This window comes from Loxodonta africana, chromosome 9 (genome assembly GCF_030014295.1).
Source record: "Loxodonta africana isolate mLoxAfr1 chromosome 9, mLoxAfr1.hap2, whole genome shotgun sequence".
Classification (NCBI taxonomy): Eukaryota; Metazoa; Chordata; class Mammalia; order Proboscidea; family Elephantidae; genus Loxodonta; species Loxodonta africana.
The window spans coordinates 68,272,451-68,299,024 of record NC_087350.1 but is presented as its reverse complement, the minus strand read 5'-3'; the positions used below and the strand labels follow the sequence as shown (position 1 = coordinate 68,299,024).

Genomic DNA, 26,574 nt, shown 5'->3' with positions numbered 1-26,574 from the left:
CATGGGTCCATCAGGAACATGGAGTGGAAAAAAAGGGGCAGAAACCAGTCTCTTCTAGGTAGACAGCTGTTCACCAGCTGAAAACCTTAATGGCCTCTCCCTCAACCCCATGCCTAGCACTGCTCCCCTTACATCTTTCCAATAAACCCCCCTTCTGCTTCCCACTCTCAGGAACCCTGAAAGCTTTGTCTACCAGTGTGGCTGTTCACTAAATCTCCCGCTAGCTACATGTGACCTCAAGAGAAGGGACTGTTCTGGTAATTTATAGGTCTCCAGCACTGGACCTGGCCAATAGTAGATGCTTGTTAAGTGCTTAAGGTTGCTGTGTAACCATTAAAAACCATTTACCCTGGAAATAATCATGACCTGGGTCAGGAGAGTAGGGCTGAATCACTGATGTTGGGCTGATCCTCTTCGTCTCTGTTTCTCAGTTTCCCCATCTCCACAGGAGGAGGAGGACCACTGAAGGACCATCTGGTTCCTCTGACATCCTCTGGGATCAGTGATTCTGCCTTGTGACTCCTGAAAATAGCTGTAATTTTGACCAGGGTTGAAAGAGGGGATGGCTCTGATGGGTAGAAATGGTCCCTCACACTCAGGAGACACATTGTCACATCTGCAGACTGCCGTGGAGAAGGGGGCAGGCAATAAAGGGGGGCGAGTGAGGGAGGTTGGGGTGATCAAGCAATAACAAAGTTTTAGCAAGAACAGATAACGGAGACTGAAATCAGACACCTGGTTATGTGTCTCTGAGCCACCACTTAACTATGTGACCCAGGCTAGTCCCTTCATCTGAGAGTCTTCATATCTTCCTTTGTCTAGTGAGTGGACAAACAATATGGAATGGCTGTTGAATCTGGTTTTGAGCTCTGAGGAGCTAATGTAACAGTAAGCCATACTCTGGGCTCCAAGATAGGGTCACCCTCAAAGAGGATATAAAGGGGGAGGGATCAGTGTGCCACTCTCTTTTACCCCAGCCCAGTGCTTGGTACTTGTAAGCCCAACTCCTCCCTCCCTATGCTATCAGACCAGAGCAAGAAATGCAGGCTAGACAAGAGACAATGCAAGTTAAAGTTTTATGTGAAACTTTGTAAATGTGTATACAGTGGCCTGTGGCTGCCTGCCCACGAGGGTTTCCTGGTCAGGGCACCACTGCTCAGCACTTATTGTAGATGGCGGCGCTGCCCCGCTCCTGGAACTCTTCCTTGCTGACCCAGAGCTGCTGGAAGGCCTGCAGGGAGGCCAGAATGGAGCCACCGGTCCACACTGAGGTCTTCCTCTCAGGAGCCGCAGCCACAGCGAGGATGTCACCAGGGCAGAGGAGGCTCAGCTCCCTCTGGAAGCGCTCAGGGAAGCCATCTAGCATGGTGCAGCCCCCGCACAGCAGCACGTTGGCGGCCATCTCCTCCTTGAAGCCTGCCTCCTGGCAGTGGCCCAGGCAAGCAGCGGTGAGCGCAGGGAGGCCTGGCTGGCCGCAGCCCATCAGGGAGGGCTTGAAGAGCATCTCCGAGCACCGGAAACGCTCCTGGCCGATGGTGATGAGCTTGCCGTCCGGGAGTTCATAGTCGACCCGGATCTCCTCCAGGGGCAGGCTAAGCTCCTGATCGGGCATGAGAGCAGCGTAGCAGCACTTCTTCTTGATGTGCTCGAGGACGTGCAGGTGGTCGTCCGTGAACTTGTGGCCCGCCTCGTTGAGCAGCTGCATCAGGTAGTTGGTGAGGTCGCTCCCGGCATAGTCGGCACGCATGGTCAGGCCCGGCAGCACTTCGCCCTCCGAGATGGGCACCACGTGTGAGACACCGTGCCCGCTCTCCACCACCAGCCCTGAGGTCTTGCCGTAGGAGTAGATGGACAGGAGCGACTGGGATGTCACGTGCATGGCGGGGATGCCGAAGGTCTCGAACAGGAGCTCCGCATACTTCTCCCGGTTGCTGCTGGGGCTGAGCGGAGGGTCGGAGACCAGCACAGCGTGCTCCTCGGGGAGGATCTTCATGGCCGTGTGGAAGATGTACTCCCAGATGTTCTGGACGCAGTCCCAGTCGACCACGATGCCGTGCTTCAGGGGGTTAACCAGCTTGAGAGGCACCTCCGTGTTGAGCAGCTCGTGGCCTACGTAGGTCTCCTTGCTGGAGTCGCCCGCGTGGGCTGCCTCGGGGCAGCGCTTGCCCACCGTGGAGGAGATGAAGTAGGTGGGCCTCGGCTCGCCCCCATAGCCACACTTACAGTACTGGGAGCCCAGGTCGATGATGAGCGCCTTGACCTTACGCACCTTCTTGGGCTTCACTTTAAGCTGGGCGGCTGAACCTGTGTCTCGGATGCCAGCATCATAGCCTGGCAATGCTCCTGCCTCTCCTGGGTCACCCTGAGCTGCGCCCATGGGGCTAGGACTGTTCCTTGTCGCCATCTGCCTTCCTTGCTCACCTTCTCACATCCACATCCCAGAGCTCCGGGGGGAGAAATGAGAAGGCTTACCTCCAGCAGTGCCTTGGCAACCACTCAGGATTGTGATGTCACTGGGGCTGGTCCGCTCAGGCAGCTGGGGGAAGGGCTCCGTCTTGGCGGCCACTGATCTCTTCTCCCCACCCCCCACCCCACCCCCACCCCCACTCCAACTTGAGTTGCTACAGTGGCCGGCATAGTTTCAGAAATCCATACACCCTGTATTCTCAGAGGTTTCTCCTCCGTCTCCTTCCATCCCCACTCCTAACCCTTGTTCCAGGGTTTCTAACCTTTTCCTTCTGTTCAAACCCCCCTGCTGTGAATTTGCATTTCTAACAAGTTCCCTGCTAAGAATTTGCATTTCCACCCCAGACATACTGAATCAGAATCTACATTTTAACAAGATCCCCAGGTAATTCTTACTTATAACTTCCTGGGAACTTGTTAGAAATGCAAATTCTTAGCAAGGGTTGAACTGGAGCAAACTGGTTCAAAGCCCTGCCTTGTTCACTGAACACCTTTTCCTCCTCTGCTTCTTGACAAAGGGGGATAAATATCTTTCAAGCTCCTATAGTAAGCCAGGCACTGTACCAGGTCCTTCACATATGTAATTTCACAGAATCCTGGGAGGTAGCCAGATCTGAGGAAATGGAGGCTCAAAACTCAAATGACTTGCCCGAGAGCAAACAGCTGAGCAGTATTTGTACTGGAATTTTAACCCAAATCTGTTCATCGCCTATGCATCAGGCCTCCTTAAAGTGCTTGAGTGCCTCAACAGTGATCTCATCACTTTATTCAACATTTACTAAACCAGAAGTGGGCGCAGTCCAGTCCTGCCAGCTGGAGATAGATTGTAGAGGCTCTGGCCACAATCAGTGTCCAGTCGAGGTGGGCAGAAGAGAGAATGAATGCAGATAAATTTGAAGGTCGAAGTCTATTTGGTGCATAAGAAGATAGTACTTATTTTGGGGGAGGCTGTCAGAAGATTCTCTAGAGAGGAGGTGATACACTCAAGGAGGACTGTCTTAGTTATCTAGTGCTGCTGTAACAGAAATACCACAAGTGGATGGTTTTAATAAAGAGAAGTTTATTCTCTCACAGTCAGGGAGGCTAGGAGTCCAAATTCAGGGTACCAGCTCTAGGGGAAGGCTTTCTCTCTCTGTCGGCCCCAGGGGAAAATCCTTGTCAATAATCTTCCTTTGGTCTAGGAGCTTCTAACTACAGGGACCCCAGGTCCAAAGGACATGCTCTGCTTCTGGAGCTATTTTCTTGGTGGTATGAGGTCCCCCTGTCTCTCTGCTTGCTTCCCTCTTTCATATCTCAAAAGAAATTGAGTCAAGATACAACCTAATCTTGTAGATTGAGTCCTGTGTCATTAACATAACTGCCTCTAATCCTGCCTCATTAATATCACAGAGGAAGGATTTACAACACATAGGAAAATCAAATCAGATGACAAAAAGGTGGACAACCACACAATATTGGGAATCATGGCCTAGCCAAGTCAACACACATTTTTGGGGGACACAATTCAATCCATAACAAGGAGTTAATACTGAAAGATATGTGGGTGTTTATTAAGTTTCTAAGAGCAGGGAAGGATATCCCAAGCAGAGAGCACAGCCTGAGCAAAAGTTCAAATGTGTGTGTGTGGCGGGGGCGGGGGGGGGGCATTTAGAAATGTACTGCAATGGATGAGGCTAGAGAGGTCACAGGAACCCATGGAGGAGGACTTCAAATGATAGAAGTAAAAGTTTGAATTAAATTGAGGACAGTTGAGGAACCAATGAAGACTTGAAGCATGGAAGTAGTCAGATTTGTTACCTGAAAATACTTTAGATTTGTCCTTGGCCGTAATGTAGAGAACGGATAAGAGGGCTAAGACTAGAAGCTGAGAGCCCTTGAAGAAATCCTTACAAGACTTGAAGGTGGCCTGAGGTAGGTAGTGTAGAAGAGAGGAAGGGACAGGTTCTAGAGAAGCTTAGAAGGCAGAATCTATTCTAACCAGTTAGTCCTCCAACTGTCCTCAGTATAATCTGAGCTTCCACTCCTAGCATTCGAGGCCTTCCCTCTTGGGCACCTGTGACCATTACACTTAAATTAGATGCGGGGAGTGAGGGAGAGGGAAGGATGAGTCCTTTACCTTTGTCCAAGCAAAGATGACCTGTCACCCAGACGGAATAAATTCACTAGGTTCCCATAGGAACCTCCATCCCAAACTGCTCCCCTCTGCAAAAAAAAAAAAAAAGATTAGGGCTTTGGTAGTGAAGAACTAAGAGAAAAATGGAAAGAGGAGCAGCTGGGGCAGAAGGAGTTTTGTGGGAGAATTGGGCAGAAGTAACTGACGGGTTAGGGGACATGAACAGGAAAGAAAAGAGAGGTGTAGTTAAGAAATACTGCTGTGGACCACGTAAGAAGGCTAATGAAGAATTTATTCTGGAATTTTTGTTTGCTGAATTGTTTCTTGGAACATGGTGCTATGAAACTGGATTATATGAATAACTTTATAAGGGTTACAATTATGAGCATCAACCTAGAAACTTCATTGGTGATATCACAAAATAATAAACCTTGAGGATTAGACACTTGAATGCCCTCTAGAACATTCCACCCAGTAATCTGGCATAGACAGCCCACTACATTTGGCCAGCTGTAATAAACTTCCTCATATTGGATTGACACCTGTTTTAGTCATCTAGTGCTGCTATAACAGAAATACCACAAGTAGATGGCCTTAACAAAGAGAAGTTTATTTATTTATTTATTTTAAAGTAGGCTAAAAGTTCTAATTCAGGGAGTCAGCTTCAGGAGAAGGTTTTCTTTCTCCGTTGGCCTTCTCATCAATCTTTCCCCAGACCAGGACCTTCTTCATGCAGGGACCTCGGGTCCAAAGGACGCACTCTGCTCCTGGCACTGCTTTCTTGGTGGTATGCGGTCTCCAACTCTCTGCTAGCTTCCCTCTCATCTCACATTTTTTGGGGGACATAAGTCAATCCACGACAATATCTGTACTTCTCTGAAGAAGCCACTAATTGGTTTTGTGTTTACTTCTGAGTCTGTGCAAGGCAAGCTAGTTCCGTGTGACAGCTCTTCTGCTATTTAAGGACTGGGCTCCTGTGAGCCTACTCCTCTTCCATTCCTTATGGAAAGACAGCACAGAATGGAAGGAAGAGCAAGGAACTTAACTCAGAAGGACTGAGTTCAAATCTGTAGCTTCATTATTCATTGTCTGTATGATCCTTAAACTACTCAAAACATTAGTTGAATCTGATTACGATGGTACTATGCCCCCTCACCAACTTGATCCCTATTCTTAGTCTCCAGGTTTCTAACTTGAGCAACTTGGTGGATGGTGGTGTCCCTCAAAGAAATAAGGACTGCAGGGAGAGGCGCAAGTATATAGGGAAAGATAATGAGTTCCATTTAGGGTGTGCTGTCTTAGAGATGCCAATAGACCATGAGGCTGTTTAGAGATGGTCTAGAGATGAGGAAGAGAATGCAGCTAGACTCAGATTTGAGTCTACCCTCTGAAGAGAGTTCCTTTCCCTTCTACCTCAACGAAAATGGGCACAGGCTTGGTACTTGGCTTATCATATTGGGACCTGAGTTTTGGGAAAGAACAAAGAGATTCAAAGTGCCTGTTCGGCAAGGAAACCTCTCTCCACTGGGAGTTCCTGATTTTCGAACTTTGATACATTGAAGAGCCGAATTCCTAGGCTTAAATATTCCTAGACTCTAAATACTCTGATGAGATAAGGCTGGGATCTAGAAATCTGAATTTTTAAGAAAAACTCCAGGTAACTCATGAGAAGAAATGCTATGCATTGGCCTTTTCCTCACTAGATTTTCTTTCTTCCCTCCCATGGCTGCTAAAATTACAGTGGCCTAGTTCACCTTTCCTCCAAAGGTCAAGAAGAGTATCCTAAAAACCAAGGTCAGGAGCAAGGATACCACCTCAGGGAGAAACATGTTTCTTAGTCGTGTCTTTCCAGGTTTTCTTTCTCTACTACAGAGGAAGGCCCAGGATTACTTTCAAGAAAGGGCCACTTTGCAGCTCTTTTGGTGCTGGGCCAGAAGAGCAAAAGTATGTGTGATCTCAGAAGAAAATGGGGCCCAAGATAGTCTGAGTAATATAGACTGTCTCTACCTAAGGGTCCTCCCCAGAGACCCCACAGAGTCCACAAACACCTTAGATGGCTAGTGACAAGGTGGTGGAGGGGGTACGTGCCAGGCAGTGGCAGTTTTGGGTGTAGTGTGCCAACAATCTCTGTATTCTTCTATCATTGACACTACTAACTACATGACGACCCAGGGAGGGGGAAGAGACATGAAAGAGGACATGAAAGCTAAGGGAAAGAGAGCTTCAATTAGGAGTGAGCATTCAAGCACATGAATCTCTGAGAGGTCAAGTAAGAGGACTGAAAAGTATCCACTGGCATTACCCGAGAAGATGTGCGGGTGCGGCCTAAGCATCCCTGTACTCATAGGCCTTACAGACTAGATGGAGGGGTTGGCCTTAAACTGGCCCACCTCTTCCTCCCACAATGATGGAAGGGTAGGGAGGGTGAGCATGGGCAATCGGGGAGGAGGAGCACATGCAACAGAGCATGGCTTTGAGTGCTTTAGTGAAGTTGGTACACAGGTGATGTAAGAGGGTGTGAGGCACGTGGAATAATGGGCCCCCAAAATGTCCACATCCTAAATCCCTGGAACCTCTGAATATGTTACCTTACATGGCAAAAGTATCTTGAGATGGGGAGATTATCCTGGATTATCCAAGTGGACACAATGTAATCACAAGGGTCCTTATAAAAGGGAGGCAAGAAGGTAAAAGTAGGTTAGAGTGACACAAGGAAGAGGGCATGAGCCAAGGGATGCAGGCAGCCTCTATAAGCTGAAAAAGGCAGGAAACAAACTTTCCCTGAAGGCTTCAGAAGGAATATAGCCTGATAACATCTTGCATTTAGGCTTCCGGACTATAGAACTCAAATCTACCATTTTAGTGTGAAAGCAGCCTTAAACAACAGGCAAACAAATGAGCATGGCTGTGTTCCAATAGAACTTTATGTACATAAACAGGCCGCAGGCTAAATTCCGCCTGTGGGCTGCAGTTTGCTGGCCCCTGCTCTAATGTGTCTGCACAAGCTGCTCCCCCTGATACACACGGGGCTCTGTCCCTTAACCTCCTTCAGGTCTTTACTCAGGGAGCCCTGCTCAGGCCACACTAACATTGTCACCCTTCCTAGCATCCCTCCCTACTTTTTCTCTTTAGCTCTTAGCACCCAGAGGTGTAGCGAGGACAGAGGTCCGAAAAGGGGCACTTGCCCCTAGGCACAAGTCCAGGAGGGTACCAAATGACATTCCCAGGCGTCACAAATATGAAATGTGCCTGAGGCAGCCAGACAAGAGGGGGGAAGGCATTTCTGCTGTCACTGCTATCAATGTCTATTCATCTTAAAGTTGGAGGGGGAGGGTTACAATTTAGAGATTAGCCCTGGGCATTTGCTGCCCTTGCTAGGCCCCTGTTAACACCTTCTAACACACATTTATTTTGGTTGTCTGTTTCCCCTGATGCCCAGCCCTCACTGACTAGAGTGTAAGCTCTACGTGGGCACAGAGTTGTCTTTTTGTCACTGCTGTATTCCTAGCTGCCTTAGATGTAACAGGTACTCAATAAATATTACTCAATTGAATGAATCAGGTTTATTGCAAAATTTAGAAAAAGAAAGGTGAAGGCAGTTCGCAAACACCACCCCAAATCTATCCTAATACAGGACAAAGTTTCCCGGGATCTAGAAAGCCCTGGGTCACTGGATTATGTCATAATCACTGATGTCATCTTTGGGAAGATTCTGAAGTTACCCTATGATTTAGGCCTTTCAGGCCTTGAAGCTGGTGGGATTGAGGAGCTTTCTGAGAGCAGGATGGCTCTTGACAGTGTGTGGGCTCCACAGGTGGCTATGATTGGGGATGGGCCTGCCAAGAAAGTGAATGAACAGATGTCCATACAGACACAGGCCCTCCAGACTGCCTCCTTAAAGGACGGCCCGGCCAAGCGGGCAGTGTGGGTTCGCTGCAATAGTTCAAAGCCAGAAGACCCTACTAAATCCACAGTGGCCAAGGAGAGGCCTAAGCTACGGGCAACTAAGGCAGTGGTAGTGGACCTGGGCACTGGGTACTGCAAATGTGGCTTTGCTGGCCTGCCAAAGCCCACTCACAAGATCTCATCAACAGTGGGCAAGCCCTACATGGAGACAGCCAAAACCGGGGATAATCGCAAAGAGACGTTTGTGGGGCATGAGCTCCTCAATCCTGAGGTCCGTCTCAAGCTAATTAATCCTCTGCGACATGGCATCATTGTGGACTGGGATTCAGTGCAGGATATCTGGGAATATCTCTTCCGACAAGAGATGAAGATCAGCCCAGAGGAGCATGCGGTCTTGGTTTCAGATCCCCCCCTGAGCCCTCACACCAACCGAGAGAAGTATGCCGAGATGCTGTTTGAAACCTTCAACACACCCGCCATGCACATAGCCTACCAGTCCCGCCTGTCCATGTACTCATACGGAAGGACCTCTGGCTTGGTGGTGGAGGTTGGCCATGGTGTATCCTACGTGGTCCCCATCTACGAGGGTTATCCTCTGCCTAGCATCACCGGGAGGCTGGACTATGCAGGCTCTGACCTGACAACTTACCTGATGAACCTAATGAACAATTCGGGGAAGCATTTCACAGAGGACCAGATGGGCATTGTGGAGGACATCAAAAAGAAATGCTGCTTTGCGGCCCTGGACCCTATCGAAGAGAAGAAAGTACCATCTACTGAGCACATGATCCAGTATACTCTGCCAGACGGGCAGGAAATACAGCTGTGCCAAGAAAGGTTCCTCTGCTCAGAGATGTTCTTCAGGCCATCTCTAATCAAGTCCATGCAGCTGGGGCTACATACCCAGACTGTGTCCTGCCTCAACAAATGTGACGTTGCCCTCAAACGGGACCTCATGGGGAACATCCTGCTCTGCGGGGGCAGCACGATGCTCAGTGGTTTCCCTAACCGCCTGCAGAAGGAGCTGAGCAGCATGTGTCCCAATGACTCGCCCCAGGTTAACGTATTGCCAGAAAGAGACACTGCAGTGTGGACTGGTGGCTCCATCCTTGCCTCGCTCCAGGGCTTTCAGCCACTGTGGGTCCACCGCTTTGAGTACGAGGAACACGGGCCTTTCTTCCTCTACAGAAGATGCTTCTGAACTCTGGAGTGAAGCATGGTGGTCGTGGTTGCAAAGCACCAGCTTTGCTGGGTGAACACCCATCCTGCACACAGGGAACTGAGCCAGCATGTCCACTCCTGTGGTATTAAATGACCCTCATGATAGCATGTCCATTCCTGTGGTATTAAACAGCCCTTATGTTCCCCTCCACAGTGTGTTTATTTCCTAACTTACTAAAAGCAACTTCACAGATGCAGCACCTGCCTTAAAATATACATTTGCCAGAACAAAATGGGGAGAGGGGAGAGATGAAAAAGACATGCATTATCTGATGATTTCTTAAACACTCCCTCTTTCTTAGGAGAAATTAGCTCTAAAATTAATCTATCCCTTGTTTTCTGTATTCCCCACTTTGGGAATTTTTTTATTGTTAAAATTGGCTTGGAAGGGGGAGTGCAATGAAGATAGATTATGGAGTAAATGCTGCTGGAGCATATAAGAAGATCCCTTTCAATAAATACCAAGGGCTTGGAAACAGCCTACAAAAATGTCTGACCCCTGCTTTAACTGTACTTTTACCTCCAACAGTCATTTGTGTCTCAATACCAGCTCTTATTAAGCCATCATGGTGACTGGCTTCCAAAGCCGAGAATATTATGAGTGGAATATATGTATGTGTCTTAGGAGTGTTACATATATTTCCTCTTTTTAAAAAATTGGGGTTAGATTCATCTTGGGTTATCAGCACTGTGGTCATGAGGATAGTAGCCACACTCATTCTCCAGATATCTGAGAAGTAGCTGCCCATTTCCCACCAGATTTGATTTTCCATCAGCCTGTAAGGGACACAGTTGGGGTTTGGAGTGGGTTCACGATGGAGGCTGCTGGTTCTGGGGCTGATGACATGGGTTTGTGGGAGGCTGCCCCATGCCAGTTATTTTAACTCAGAGGAGCCTGAAGAAACATACAGATCGTCCGTGGCCCATCAGGTTCTATGGTATTCCTGCAGAGGGAGTTTGTAACTGGAGCACAGATTTTTGAAGACAGGCCTCAGGGCATATTCCCTGCCCTCTCTCCAAAGTTCAGAACCTGAACAACACTGGCAGGCAGCATAAAATAGTAGAAAGAACATGGGCTCTTGACCTCTGTGATTTGAGAAACTGTATTTTGTTACCATCTGTTTGCTCACCTACAGAATTGAATACTAAATGCCTACCTCACACAGCTGACGCAAAAAAACAGAGATAAACACCTGAATGCATCCCTGGCCTCCACTAGGTGCTCACAAGAGTTAATTAATATTATTTTGTAGACATCTACCAGTTATACACCATAAGCCCAGTCTACATATTCACATGTTCAGCACTCCTAGGAGAGCTGGCACCTCTGCCATCTCCAGGGAGATGCACTAGAGAGCTATCCTCACACCTCTAGGTCTGTCCAGACAACCTTCAAAGACCTAGTTGCCTGACCCTGGACCCAGGCCTGATGAGTAAGCTTATTTGGCTAGCACCAGTACACTGGTGTAGGGAAGCAAAAATGGTTACAGAAGGGTACCTGGACTTCTGTGGTTCAGCAAAGATGACTAAGCCTTACCCTGAGTATCATGGAACCAGCCAGAAGTTGGGTACACTGACTCGAGAGGTATGTCTTATTCAGCTCAGTTTCTGCCCAAACTCCTCTACTTTCAACACTCTATGAAATTCCCTGACTGGCAAGTTTTTTTGGTTAATTCTTAACCTGTGGACCCCTTCTCAGAGTAATGCTTCTAAATGCAGAAAATAAAATACATAAGAATAAAGAGGAAACCAATCATATTAAAATGCAGCTCTATCTTCTGGGTTCTGTGGAATCCAGGCTAAGAGCCCCCCAAAAGATGACTGTCTTGATGAAGAGGAGAGGTGGGGGGTGGTTCTGGAGGATGGGAGTCTCTACGTCATCCTAGGCCTAAATGTTATGCTGTATTTTAAATGAAAAATAGCAATATAAGGCTGAATAGTTGCATAGTTTTTTTTCAAAGCACTTTTATGAATTCTCTCACTTGATCCTCACAATCACTCTAGTAAAAAGAATCTCCCTGACAAAAAGAAATGAAAAGTTTTAGTAATATTTGGAAGTCATCTTAGCCCAGTGGTTCTTAACTGGGGGCACTTTTCCCCTTCCTGTGACATTTGATAATGTCTGGAGATATTTTTGGTTATCGTAACTGTGGGGGGTGAGGTGGGAGGTGTGCCACTGGCATCTAGTGGGTGGAAGTCAGGGATGTTACTAAATATTCCCACAATGCACCAGAGAGTCTCTCACTGCAAAGAATCATATGACCCAAAATGTCAATAGTGCTGAGGCTAAGAAACTCTTAGTCCAAAGAGCAGACAAGGCTGGAGGAAAGCAAGGCTCAGTGAGATTAAATGACTTCATCCTAGGATGTTAACAAGAAAGAGTGGATCCATGGGCCAAAACCTGTTTGTTTCTTTACCAGGGGAGCATCCCTTGTTCTCAACGTTCCTGGGACTTCAGAGCCAGTAGGAGTAATGTGGAGTGGCTACTGTGGGCAGGAGGCACAAGCAAGGGCTTAGGGGGCAGGCAGCAGGCTCAGCTCCAGGGACACAGGATCAAGAGCAGGCCTTCAGTCTTTCCAAACGTCACCTTGACTTGTCTACAGCCTCTTGGACATTTATAGTCATCCAGCCCCTAAGATTTTCATCCCCACCTCAGTTACTAATACGACAGACAAGGTAGGACAACCAAAGGCTCCCAAGGACTTGTCCTAGGTGATGCTTCTACAGAAGCACAAAGGTTCATGGGCTGGCACAAGAGGAAGAATTAATTTTGCTTCCTAAACTTGCAGTCATCTTATTTATATTACTAAGAATAGTCAATTTTATTTATTTCTTGAAATACCCCTTCAGTTACAGTTAGACAAATCTCTCAAATTCATGCAGGTATATATGAAAATATATACATAAACATAACATTTTTAATAAAAAAATAATGCATTTTAAAATACATAGCAGTGCTGAAAAATTACAATCAGCTATACTATTAAAGACATAATAAAAACATTAGCTCCTGCCTTAGTTTAAAGAAAAATAATGTTAAAATCCATTTTGATTCACGGAGACAATCCTCTGTTAAGTTCTAGCTTGATGTTTGGAGCATCTGAGCAAGCCATTTGGCTCAATGGAACCAAGGAAAGAACTGAGGATTTTTTGCTCCCTGCAGCATGAAACTGCTTTGGGACAGAAACCAAATTTTTGGGAAGAGTTATATAATCTTTTCTAGCACTTGACAAACTCTTTCCCCAAAATTAAGCATTCAACACTCACATGAGTTTCTCCTCTTCCCATACACAACATTTGACTTCTCCATCAATTCCTCCTTGGCTTTGCCTTCAATTTGGTGGGTCTGCTCCTGCCTGATTCTTCTCAAAATCAACAAAACCCAATCTTGTCCAGAAGAGAAGAGATAGTAATTGACAGTAATTCAAATTCACAAATTTTTTCTTGCTGCATATCTATCTATACATTATCTTAAGGGGATTGGACATCCATGAAATTTCACTCATACCAACTGACACATTTATTCCTATTTCCAATACATCAACATGGGACCCTTGTACTATTATCCAAATTTGTTTTAGTATAAACCAGTTGCAATTTTAAAGTGAAAGCACTACAGCATATTTAAAATGTTATGTAAGTTACCATGTTCATTGACCCATGCCAAAGAGTAGTCGCAAAGTATTTTCTGCCTTTCAATGTTTGGCACTTAATTAAAGCAAATTCATTAGGTATGTGTCAACAAATATTCCCTCGAAGCAGGACAATACCTTCTTTTCTGTGTTTTTCTCAATATTTTATTGTGAAAATTTTCAGACATACAGAAAAGTTGAAAGAATTATACAGTGAATACCCCTAGATTCTATAGTGAACATTTAGCTATATTGAGTAACAAAAAACCAAACCAAACTTGTTGCCTTTGAGTTGATTTCAGCTGATCGTGACACTACAGGGCACAGTAGAACTGCCCCATAGGGTTTCCAAGGAGCGGCTGATGGATTTGAACTGCCATCCTTTTGGTAAGCAGCGAAACACTTAACCACTGTGTCACCAGGGCCCCGTATTGGGTAAAGTCTTCTTAAATTACAATTCAGGCATAGAGGCAGTCACCAGGTTATGTCTGACTTACAGACAGTACCTGCCCTTGCCCTTTACTATTACATAAATTTGCCCTCACTTTGAAATGATTGAACCAACCCCTAAAAAAAATTCTTCACCACAATCACCTTCACTTGCTGAATGTGCAGATTTTAAGTCATTGAAAAGGCTTCGAGCCTTTTCTTGCACTGAAAAAAAAAAAAATGTTGCCATCAAGTCGATTCCGACTCATAGTGATCCTATAGAACAGGGTAAAACTGCCCTAAAATAAGGCTAAATAAGAAATGTATGTACCTGTCCCTAAAAAAAAAAAAACTTTTTTTTTGGTCCCTACTTACCTACAAATTCAATTAAAAAACACACTTAGGAACAGCTCTCATTTGTAACTCAGGGACTGCCTATATCTATACTCTGAGGATCAAAAGCAGCACTTCCTATTATTCTAGATACAGTAATGGAGGTCTGACTCTGGTATTAAAATCATGGAAGAAATTTTTAACCTTATCCAAGGATCAGTCACAAAACTGTTGTCAAAATTAACTGGGCTTTTTCTAAACTCACCAAAAAGAAAATAGAAAGTTCTTTTGAGAAACTGAACAAAACAGCTAAGCACCATAAACAAATGAAATGGCTTAGACATTGACAAAAACATTTCAGTTATAGGAGGCCATATTTGGAGAACAAAGAATAATTTACAACTGTGCAGGCCATACATGTACACTGCTCATCCATACCTGTGATGGTTAAGGCTGTATGTCAACTTGGCTGGGCCCCGATTCTCAGTAGTTTGGCAGTTATGGAATGATGTAATCACCTCCATGATGAGGTCTGATATAATGTAATCACTTCCATGATGAGATCTGCTATAAGCAGCCATCAGTTGAAAGGGAGTTTCCTTGGAAGTATAGCCTGCATCCAATACATATGAACTTTCTGGCAAAGCTCACTGGCTTTTGCTCTGTTCTGGGTCCTGCATTTGTCTCGTCATCATCTGAACTCTGGTTCTTAGGACTTGAGCCAGCAGCCTGTCATCTTATCAATCTGAGATTCATTAGCCTCTGCAGCCCATAAGACAGCAGCCTGCTGTCTGACTTGCTGATCTTGGGCTTGTTAGCCCCTGCAGCTATATGAGTCAGTAGAAACCTCCAGCCTGACACATGACCCATGGACTTGGGGCTTTCCTGCCTCTACAACTGCTATATGTACATACATACATATATATATACACACATATACATATATATATATTTATACACACACACACGCACACTTCACTGGTTTTGCTTTTTTAGAGAACCCAGTCTAAGACATTTGGTACCAAGAGTGGTTCTAGAGAAACAAAATTGTAAGAATGAGTTTTCTAAATTGGTTCCCAAGCCTGGTTAGTCTTTTTTAAAGATGTTGACTCTGCTCTCAGTAGTAAGGAGGGCACTGCTAATCCATGGTGTGAGGTAGCAATAGAAATATGCAAAATATCACCACCAACAGATCAAGTATTGGTGAATGGCAAGGCTCTGGGTGATCACATTTGATAATTTTCACAATTTCGTCAGAATGAGAAATATAAGGAAGCTGGTTGATCGGTCCTACACAAAGTAGTGAAAAAAAGAGATGAACTCGGCTTTAAAGTCAAAGCTTAAACGCTACATAAATGACCTCAAACTTGCCACTTGTGCCCTGAAAGAAAGCCTTATTTCTTATAGTAAGAGTTGATATTGCTGAAAACCAAATCCAGAATCTTATTGTAAGAGTGGCTGAATTACAATGCCAACTGAATTCCCAACCTCAAGTAGTGTCCGACGTTAAAGTGAGAGCATTGATTGAGAAGAAACAGGATCCTGAAACTTGAGTTGGGGACATATGGGCAGATAATCAAGAAGCTGGGGACACTAAATTCTGTTGAATCGCTCCTGCCAACAAAACCACTAGTCCCTCCACCCCCATCTTATGAGATTAATCTAGCTGTGCCTGAAGAGCCTTTATTTGAGGGGTGGTGTATGAGTCAGCACCTGGAGCATTGCCTGAGACAGATGCCTTACAAGACATTGCTGAATGTTCTCAGAACATATCCTTACTACCCATTTTTGCTTCTAGACCTATAACCAGACTTAAGTCCCAGTGAGTCCCAAAAGGTGAAGTACAAAGTGTGACCTAGGAGGAGGTATACTACATTCCAAAAGAACTGGTCGATTTTTCTAATCCAAACAGGAACCTGGGGAATATGTGTGGGAATGGCTATTAAGGGTGTGGGATAATGGTGCAAGGAACATAACATTGGATCAGTCTGAACTAACTGATATGGCCCCACTAAGCACAGATTATTCATTCAATGTTTTAGCTCGAGAGGTCAGGAAAGGATCTAATAATTTACTTGTTTGCTGAAGTATGGCTTACATAGTGGCCTACATTAAAGTACCAGACCTGCCTTGGTATACTGTAGAAGAAGGTATTCAAAGGCTTAGGGAAATTGGAACGTTAGCGTGGGTTTATCAGGTTAAACCCACAGACCCACATGTGGAGTGCTCAGAGCACACAACTTTTACCACAACAGTGAGGAACAAATTTGTGAAGGGAGCCCCAGCATCTTTGAAGACTGCCGTGATTGCTATTTTACGTAAGTCACCTTTGACAGTGAAAACTGCCCTATCTCAATTAAGACACCTAACTACAATGGGGCTGAGTGGACCCCATGGTGGTAGGTGCCAAGTTGTGGCACTGAGCCAAAAAAGACACGGTGGACTTGGTTACAGTAATGGGCAGTGAAGTCAAAGCAATAATCAGAATATTCTGACTCATATAGACTTATGGTGTTAGCTACTTAGGCATGGTGTCCCTAAGAGTGAAATAGATGGGAGTTCTACTAAATATTTACTTGATCTGTACAAGTGGAAGAATTCTAGGTCAAGTGAATGGCGGTTTAACCCAAATTGGCAGAATAGAGTGTCATGGCCCTCAATGAATTCCCAGAGTTCAGTGAGTTTACAGACCTACAACCCCTTGAATGAAGAGAAGGCCTGGCCTACTTGAGGAAGGACTCCAATAACACTGCCAAAAATTTACACTGTTAATCTTTCTTCCAGCCTTCCCCAAAGGGATCTACAGCCTTTTATGAAAGTGACTGTTCATTGGGGAAAAGGAAATAATCAGACTTTTTGGGGATTACTGGATACTGGCTCTGAATTAATACTAATTCCAGGAGACCCAAAATGTCATTGAGGCCCACCAGAGCAGGACAAATGCAGGTCAGGATATTGAGTTATCTCCTGTCTCACAATGGATATCTGAACCTATCCTGTAGTGATTTTCCTAGTTACAAATAGACATACTCTGCAACTGGCAGAACCCACACACTGGATCCCTGACATGTGGAGTAAGGGCTTTTATGGTAGGAAAGGCTAAGTGGAAGCCATTAGAACAGCCTGTACCTAGCAAAATAGTAAACCAAAAGTTAATATCACATTTCTGGAGGGACTGCAGAAATTACTGACACCATAAGACTTGAAGGATGCAGGCATGGTGATTTCCACCACATCCCCATTCAACTCGGGTATTTGGCCTTTGCAAAAAAACAGATGGATCTTGAAGAATGACAGTGGATTACTGAAAACGTAAGCAGCTGGTGACTCCAATTGCAGCTGCTGTTCCAGACATGGTTTCACTGCTTGAGCCAATTAACATATCCCCTCGTACCTGGTATGCAGCTATTGATCTGGCTAAGGCCTTTTTCTCCGTATCTATTTCAAAAGTCCACCAGAAGCAGTTTGCCCTCAGCTGACAAGGCCATCAATACACCTCCACTGTCCTACCTCAGAAGTATATCAACTCTCCAGCTCCATGTCATAATTTAGTCCACAGGGACTTTCATTGCCTTTCCCTTCACATCACACTGGTCCATTACATTGATGACACTATGCTGATTGGACCTAGTTAGGAAGACATGTCGATGACTCTGGACTTATTGGTAAAGCATTTGTGTACTACAAAAACCAAACCCATTGCCATCAAGTCGATTCCAACCCATAGTGACCCTATAGGACAGAGAACTGCCCCATAGGGTTTCCAAGGAGCAGCTGGTGGATTTAAACTGCTAATCTTTAGGTTAGCAGCTGTATCACTTAACCACTGCACCACCAGGGCTCCATTTGCATGCTAAAGGGTAAGAAATTAATCCCACAAAAATTCAGGTGCCTTCCACCTCAGTAAAATATCTAGGACTCCAGTGTTGTGGGGCATTAGATATTCCTTCTAAAGTGATGGACAAGTCATTGCAGCTGGCTCCTTCCACAACTAAAAAGGCGGCATAACGCCTGGTGGGCCTCTTTGGATTTCGGAGGCAACATATCCCTCATCGGGTGTGCTACTTCAGCCTATTTATCAAGTGACTCAAAAAGCTGCTAGTTTTGAATGGTGCCCTGAACAAGTCTTTGCAACAGGTTCAGGCTGCTGTGCAAGCGGCTCTGCCACTTGGGCCATATGATCCAGCTGATCCAATGGTCCTTAAAGTGTCACTGGCAGATAGAGATGCTGTATGGAGTCTTTGGCAGGCCGTTATTGGTGAATCACAGAGCAGACCCTTAGGATATTGGGGCAAAGCCCTGCCATCCTCTGCAGATAACTACTCGCCTTTTTAGAAACAGCTTTTGGCTTGTTACTGGACCTTAGTAGAGACTGAACACTTAACCATGGGCCACCAAGTCACCATGCAGCCTGAGCTGCCCACCATGAACTGGGTGTTGTCCGATGTACAGAGCCATAAAGTTGGACAACAGCATCCTATCATTAAATGGAAGGGATATATACAAGATCAGGCCTGAGCAGGACCTGAAGGCACAAGTAAGTTGCATGAGGAAGTGGCTCAAATGCCCATGGTCTCCACTTCTGTCACATTACCTTCCATCTTCCAGTCTGCACCTATGGCTTCATGGGGAATTCCTCACGATCAGTTGACAGGGGAAAACTCACATCTGGTTTACAGATGGTTCTGCACGATATGCAGGCACCACTCAAAAGTGGACAGCGGCAGCACTACAACTCCTTTCTGAGACCTCTCTGAAGGACAGTCGTGAAGGGAAATCTTTCCAATAGGCACAACTTCAAGCAGTGCACCTGATTGTTCACTTTGCTTGGGTGGAGAAACGGCCAGATGTGCCACTGTATACTCATTCATGGGCTGTGGCCAATGGTTTGGCTGGATGGTTAGGGACTTGGAAGGAACATGACTGGAAAATTGAGGTATGGGGAAGAGGCATGTAGATAGCCCTCTCTGGATGGGCCAAAGAAGTGAAAATATTTGTGCTTCATGTGAATACTTATCAAAGGGTAACCTCGGCAGAGAAGGATTTTAACAATCAAATGGGTAGGAGGATGCATTCTGTGGAAACCAGTCATCCACTTTCCCCAGCCACTCTCATCATTGCCCAATGGGTCCATGAACAAAGTGGCCATGGTGGCAGGGATGGAACTTAGGCATAGGCTCAGTAACATGAACTTCTACTCACCAAGGCTGACTTGGCTCAGCCACTGTTGAGTACCCAAGCTGCCAGCAGCAAACACTGAGTCCCCAGTATGGCAGCATTCCTCAAGGTGATCAGCCAGCAACCTGGTGGCAGGTTGATTATATTGGACCACTTTCATCACAGAAAGGGCAACATTTGTTTTCACTGGAATAGACACTTGGGGTATGGATTTACCTTCCCTGCACCAAAGCTTCTGCCAAAACTACCATCTGTGGACCTGCAGAATGCCATCATGGTATCCTACACAGCATCACCTCAGATGAAGGGACTCACTTCACAGCAAATGAAGTGCAGCATTGGGCCAGGCTCATGGAATTCACTGGTCTTACCATGTTCCTCATTTCCTGAAGTAGCTGGCTTGATGGGATGGCCTCCTAGAGACACAATTATGGCACCAGCTAGGTGGTAATACCTTACGGGGTTGGGGCAATGTTCTTCAGGGGGCTGTACACAGTCTAAACCAACATCCAATATATGGTGCTGTTTCTGCCATTGTCAGGGTTCATGGGTCCAGGAATAAAGGGGTGGAAACAGGAGTGACACCACTCATTATTACCTCTAGTGACTCACTCACAAAATTGTGCTCCCTGTTCCCACAACCCTATGCTCTGCAGGTTAAAAAGTCTTAGTTCCAAAGGCAGGAATGCTCCCACCTGGATACACATCACTATTCCACTGAACTGTAAGACTGCCACCTGGCCACTTTGGGCTCCTTATGCCCCTGGATCAACATGCAAAGAAGGGAGTTACTGTATTTACTGACTCATGTGATTGATCCTAACTACCAAGAGGAAACTGGATTAATATTACATAATGGAGTTTTAAGAATTCTGAGTATGTCTGGAACGCAGAACCCTTAGGACACCTCTTAGTACTACCATGCTCTGTGATTAAAGTCAATGGAGAACTACAGCAACTTAATTCTGACACGACCACTAATGATCCAGACCTTTTACTAATGAAGGTCTGGGTCACCCCAGCAGGCAAAGAATTACAACCAGCTGAGCTGTTGCCAAGGGTAAAGGGAATAGAGAATGGGTGGTGGAAAAGGTAATTCTAAACACCAGCTATGACCATGTGACCAGCTGCAGCAATAAGGACTGTTGATTGTTGTATTTCTTCTTTGTATGCATGTATCAAATATTTTTGTTTTCTTATAAAATATAAGATGTAAACAGGGCTAATGCGTTTTCGGTTGTACCCGTGTTAGTCGTATTATGTTAGGTGCAAGTATGACTTTTTATTTAAAGATTATATATGGTTTAAGGAGAAGTGTACAGGTGCCAAATTGACAAGGGGTGGACTGCGATAGTTACGGCTGTGTGTCAACTTGGCTGGGCCCTGATTCTCAGTAGTTTGGCAGTTATGGAATGATGTAATCACCTCCATGATGAGGTCAGATAAAATGTAATCTCCTACATGATGAGATCTGCTATGAGCAGCCAATCAGTTGAAAACAAGTTTCCTTCGGGGCATGGCCTGCATCCAATACATATGGACTTTCTGGCAAAGCTCACTGGCTTTTACTCTGCTCTGGATCCTGCATTTGGCTTATCATCTGAGCTCCAGTTCTTGGGATGTGAGCCAACAACCTGGCATCTTACCTGCCAATCTGGGATTCATCAACCTCTGCAGCCTGTGAGCCAGCAGCCTGCCATCTGACCCACCAATCTTGGGTTTGTCAGCCCCTGCAGCTATCTAAGTCAGGAGAAGCCTCCAAAGGCTCGGGACTTTCCAGCCCCTACAACTGTGTGAGCCATTTCCTTGATATAAATCTCTCTCTCTACACTTCACTGGTTTTACTTCTCTAGAGAACCTAGCCTAAGACAATACTCAATATGCATGATGCTGTTTTATAAATTCTAATCTGTTCCAGCTCTAACACTGCTAATTCTCTAGCAAAAAATACACAGGAAGTAAAATAGTCCCTATGAACACTGCAACCACAGGAGGGTCAGTCCAGCTCTAACTGGAAGGACATGACCTTGTAAGATATTACAAAATATCAGCTGCCAGCATAGGAGGGCTTTGAATTTCAAAGGATACACTTCATTTTTTATTCAGCCTCAGTTGAAGGTGAAGAAGCCATTTCGGTGATTTAAATTTGATCAAACGTTAGCACTGACAGCCATGTTGTTCATATATAATGCTCTTCATCCGGAACATAAAACAGTTTAGAAACATTATTTTACTTGTTTTAACACTGTTGAGGTAGAAGCCATGAAACGTTATTCCCAATTAACAGAGGAGCAACTGAGGCACAAATCAACTGTGTGACTTGTTCGGGTCACAATATGAATCAGACCTGTAACTGGGAATGAAACCCAATCTCCTGGTTACTATAAATACCAGAAATAATCTCTCAAACAGCACTACAAAAGAGCAGTAATTCTTATAAAATGATACATTGGCTGAAGCTAAAAATTTTGTTAATGATTAAAACATATACACAAAATTTTCCTAGGAATATATCCTAGAGAAATAAGAGCCGTCACATGAATAGACATATGCACATTCATGTTCACTGCAGCATTATTCATAATAGCAAAAAGATGGGAACAACCTAGATGCCCATCAACAGATGAATGGATAAATTAACTATGATACATACACACAATGGAGTAGTACACAACAATAAAGAACAATGACGAATCTGCCAAGTATCTCACAAATTGGATGACCTGGAGGGCATTACGCTGAGTGAAATAAGTCAGTCACAACAGGACAAATATACACATTGTATGAGACCACCACTGTAAAAGCTTATGAAGAGGTTTACACACAAAAAGAAACAATCTTTGATGGTTACAATGGAGGGAAGAGGTACAAAAAAAAAAAAAAAAAGGCACAAAATTAAAAAAAAAAAAACACTTGGTGTCTGCTGAGGTCTTATTCATAGAGCAACACTTCCGCAGTGCTATAGTAGGTCATGTCTTATTCTTATTCTTCCCAGTGCCGGCCAGACTGAGGGAGGGATGGAAGGAAAACTAGCCATGGGTGGCTAAGTCTTCTCTGTAGAAGCCCTCTGCACTAGGGCCAGAGTCACTCTAGAAGGCTTAGTTTCCACTGGATTCCTCTGTTGATCTTTGGTGGTATAAAAAGCTCTGCATCTAAAAATAAGAAAGGGAGACTGTGACAGACACACTGTCTCTTGTTGGTGGGAGCTGAGGCAGTAACTCTAAGCTAAACATAAAAGGTGACTGAGTTTCACAGATACAAGATGACCACCAGTCCCTGAGTTAATGTGTCTATCACTCTTGCAAGCTCCTGGTCAGAACAAACACAGCCTGGAGGCCCTGCCTTGAGAAGAGAGACTGCATCTCTGTCTTCTGGCATTGGGACTACAGAAGAAGAACAATGCAAACAGTGGTTCGAAGTGAAAGAATGTTCTGTATGTCAGGGGGTGATAGTGGTGGTTACATGGGTGTATATGTTTATCAAAGCTCATCAACTGTATTTCTAACATCTGTGCATTTTACTACATGTACATTTTACCTAATTTTTAAAAAGTAAAAAATGTAGTGGCACGAAAGTCAATTCAGTAATTAAGCTAGTGGACAGAATTTATGATAAAAAGTTCTACAAACACAGTAGTTTAAAAAAGTCTGTTTATGGAAAAAGGATAAATGAGTTGGGGTAAATACTGTCCTATAACCTAAAACGCCTAGGCACCCTTTCAGATAGAAAGTTCTGTGGAACCTTTCATCTAACTGGGAATCATACACAGGAAGCAGACAGGGCAAAGTAAGGACATGTGAGATGCTTTCTTAGCATTTTACGATAAACTTCTAGTAACACCTCTGTGCAATGAGTCACAGACATTAAAAATTATTTTCAGAGAATATTTAACAATGTGAGAAAATGCTCAAGATAAAATATCTTTAAACAGGACACAAACATGATCTTTATTATACATAAATACCTGTACGTACATGCATACACATTTGTATGCTATGACTAGAAGGAAATTGTCGAACAGTAAAACATTTTTCTTGGTAGCTGCTTTTAAGTAATTTTAATTTTCTTTGACCTACTTTTCTGTATTTTCCATATTTTATCTACTAATCATGTCAGTTTTATAATTACACATAACACAAACTACACACAACTACTGTTCCCCCGTCGGAAAAAACACAAAAAAATACAGACAGAAGACCACAGGCGGTCTGGGTATTTAAAGAATGTTGATAATGGAAAAAGGCAACTTAAAAAAATTCATTGTCAGCAAGGTCCATAGTTTCAACTTGAACAGTAAAAGGTTTGAATGAGACTTTATCTTGAAAAAAACTTATGAAAATAAAATATTCTATCTTATTTTAAAAAGTTAGTTGTAACTACAATTATGTTTCATTCTTAGGATGAATACCAAGTGTTGACTCTTTGGTAGGAAGGTAATTACTCTGACAAACTGTACGATGGAAGGACATGACATTTTTCACATTTTCATGTTTGATTTTCCCAGCACAAAAAGTCATTTTTACAAAAAAATATTTTGAAAACTTTATCAGTATTTCTAAGGACCTCTCAATTCTTTGACAGTCAAACCATTCTCATTTGAAGCACTTCTTTTGTTATCAATGTAACAAGCCCAGGTCAGCTGTGATTCAAGGACTTCTCCAATATCATTTAATCCATTTCATGAAATCCTGATTTTTGCAGGAATTACAATCTATCTGCATGATATTTGCATTGCATCATAAACATTAAACAATCAGAGAAAATGTCCCATAAGTCACCGACTCCAGTTGTGGGGACGTGTGAGCATACTGAACTACTGATAGCTGGGGAGTGAAAGCTGAGCAGTATTTCAGTGAGACTAAGTTTTTGTGCCTATTTTTAGATTAGCCCTTTTTCTTACAGAGCCATGTAACTACAGGACTTCAATACTAAACACTGAAATAATGAGGAGCCCCCAAACAATACTGAAAGAGTCTTAAGGCTTAGCTGGAAAATGGAGGTGTTCTGATGTGATAAAGTCATCTAGAATACTCCAGGGAAAGGTGCGACTGGATCTGACCTGAAGGTTAGCATCAGGCCAGCAGCGAAAAGCACAAGTGACAGATATCACAACTGGATTGGACGGCAGTACAAACAAAACAATTACCAAATTGCTTCAAGTCTAAGTGAATTTTTAGAATTTTGGAAATCAGTCTGTCTTGGGATTGATCCAAAAGAAGCTTGCCAGCCTCCAAGAAGAAGGGGAGACAGAGGTAGAGCGGTCACTGTCAGGATGAATGAGTTTAGCAGAGGTGGAATATAGGTGTTCATCCCTGGAAGCAGCATTAGTTGTTCAAGCTAAGCTTAATGTGAATCCCCAAAGGCTACTTCAAATGTCCTCAAAATACTAACACTATAGGGCAGTATTTAAATGAAAAAATTTCACAACACTGCCTATAAATGTTAGAAAATGCAAATAACAGCAATAAAAACTGGCAATTATTTTTGACTGTATCACTCCCTTTTGAAAGCTAAGAGAGACTGGAATGTTTGACTGATTCATCTGAAGGGCAAACACTCAGGCACCCAAATGACTGGTCGAGAGTTGCTAGCCAGCTTTCTAAAAACAGCTAGTAGGGCTTTTTGACTTTTAGGGATACATATAGTCTAAGTGAGAACCACCTTACCCCAACAAACAAAACATTTTAGGTATAACTATGAAACAGAGATAAAATGCTAAAATTCTTTGGATATATCTTCAAAGTATACTGATAAAAGGTCTAGATCAAAAACAAGAATTATGAAAATGCCCCAAGGTGCAATGCATAACTGCCAATGGTAAAACATAACGACTCAGAAGAATTTTCTGGAATCTATATACGAATGTACACTGTTTAGACTCAAACTTTAAGCCAATGTGTGTGTATGGACAAATGTATGCAATTGCCAGTAAAATTTTCCAAACAATTGTAGGTTTACTGTTGTGTTGGATTTCTTCCCAACCTGCCTCTACCACTAGAAGATTAAACTGATGTCTTACTAAAGATGACATCCTAGAATCGGGAGGAAATTGCAGTTAAATCCCAATCTCTCCTATACTGCTGACCTTCTCAACACTTACAGAAAAACACCCCTTCTGCATAGTACTGTAATAATTTACAGAGAAAAAAAAAATACTAACCAAGAACAGGGGCTGGGGTCTTCTGTTGTTGATAGGAGGCCATGATACTGTTTGCGGTTGAGTTGGGACCTAGAATCTAAGTATAAAGTAAACTGTATCAGCAAAGATTATCTTACACTTTTGATCACTGCAAATACCAAAGGTCAAGGCTCTACCAGCAGTAAACAGCCTGTCACGTAAGCTCTCACTTTTTACTGGTATAGTCTCAAACACTGCAATTCTCTTTTCCTATGTGATTTTAATTTGCCAGTTTCTCCACAATCTCATCCCAGTCCTCTAAATCTCATTCCTCCCAGGACAGTAAGGCTATGAAAATAGAAAAAGGAAATCTACAAGCATATATGCGTGGCCTTTTCCCAACAGGCAATCCATACTCTGAGGGGAGGTGGAAGAGTCCAAGAGGCTACAGAATACACATGGAGCATCAACTGTACCCAAAGATCTGTGGGGGACAAACATTTCTATATTAAAACAAACGTGTATATTATAGAGCAAAATGCAAAATCTGCACACATTTTCAAGCTGAGATGAGACTGACAGTGTCACGCTGGCGGCAAGCCTCTTTGGGCCTACACCAGTCGCCCTCTGGTTTGTCTGCACGCATCCCCGCACTCAGGCCCTTGGTGGTAAATGCCCTGAAGCAAAGCACATGCCCAAAGCCCTTCAAGCAGCTCCTGGCGTCCTGCGCATATACTATTACCAAACATTAACAGCCAAAAGAAAAACACACAATTTTGCTGGTTATTTTCCTGAGATGATTCATAAAGCTGGTATTTTAGAAGTTAGTGTGATCTAAATAGAAGAGGGTAGGGAAGGGCATGGGGAGGCATATAAATTCTTAGCTTCAAAAACACTATACTATTGAAAATACCATTGAAGATGATGATATTTCTTCTAGAAAATACCTATTACAGTGAATTTAAGTACCTGTGGGGTGCCCTGGTGGTACAGTGGTTAACAGCTATGGCTTCTAACCAAAAGGTCGGCAGTTGAGCTCCATCAGCTGCTCCCTGGAAACCCTATGGGGCAGTTCTCCTCTGTCCTATAGTGTCTCTAGGAGTCAGAAGTGACTCGAAGGCAATGGGTTTGGTTTTTTAGTTTTAGTGGCACAATGCCTAAGCGCTCGGTTGCTAATC

The 26,574-nt window shown here is 44.1% G+C and overlaps 3 protein-coding genes across 8 annotated transcripts in view; 1 reads left to right on the top strand and 2 right to left on the bottom strand.

Annotated features, from left to right (window-relative positions):
* Positions 1–1,156: 1,156 nt before the first annotated feature.
* On the bottom strand, positions 1,157–2,792 carry ACTL7B (actin like 7B). The gene has a single exon (XM_003407816.4). It carries the CDS (start codon positions 2,402–2,404, stop codon positions 1,157–1,159), a length of 1,248 nt encoding a protein of 415 aa, XP_003407864.1. The 5' UTR covers positions 2,405–2,792.
* Positions 2,793–8,186: 5,394 nt separating this feature from the next.
* ACTL7A (actin like 7A) lies at positions 8,187–9,741 on the top strand. Its single transcript, XM_003407815.4, has one exon. The coding sequence runs from the start codon at positions 8,364–8,366 to the stop codon at positions 9,684–9,686; it is 1,323 nt and encodes a 440-aa protein (XP_003407863.1). The 5' UTR covers positions 8,187–8,363; the 3' UTR covers positions 9,687–9,741.
* A 2,798-nt stretch (positions 9,742–12,539) lies between these two features.
* ELP1 (elongator acetyltransferase complex subunit 1) overlaps positions 12,540–26,574 on the bottom strand; it is a 70,911-nt gene continuing 56,876 nt past the window's right edge. For all 6 annotated transcript variants that reach the window (XM_023545070.2, XM_064291633.1, XM_064291629.1 and 3 more), the window contains 2 exons: positions 25,439–25,514; positions 12,540–22,430 (listed from right to left, as the gene is read on the bottom strand). In XM_023545070.2, the coding sequence (XP_023400838.2) occupies positions 22,363–22,430; positions 25,439–25,514 (144 nt within the window). In that variant the 3' untranslated portion in view covers positions 12,540–22,362. The remainder of the gene's footprint in view (positions 22,431–25,438; positions 25,515–26,574) is intronic.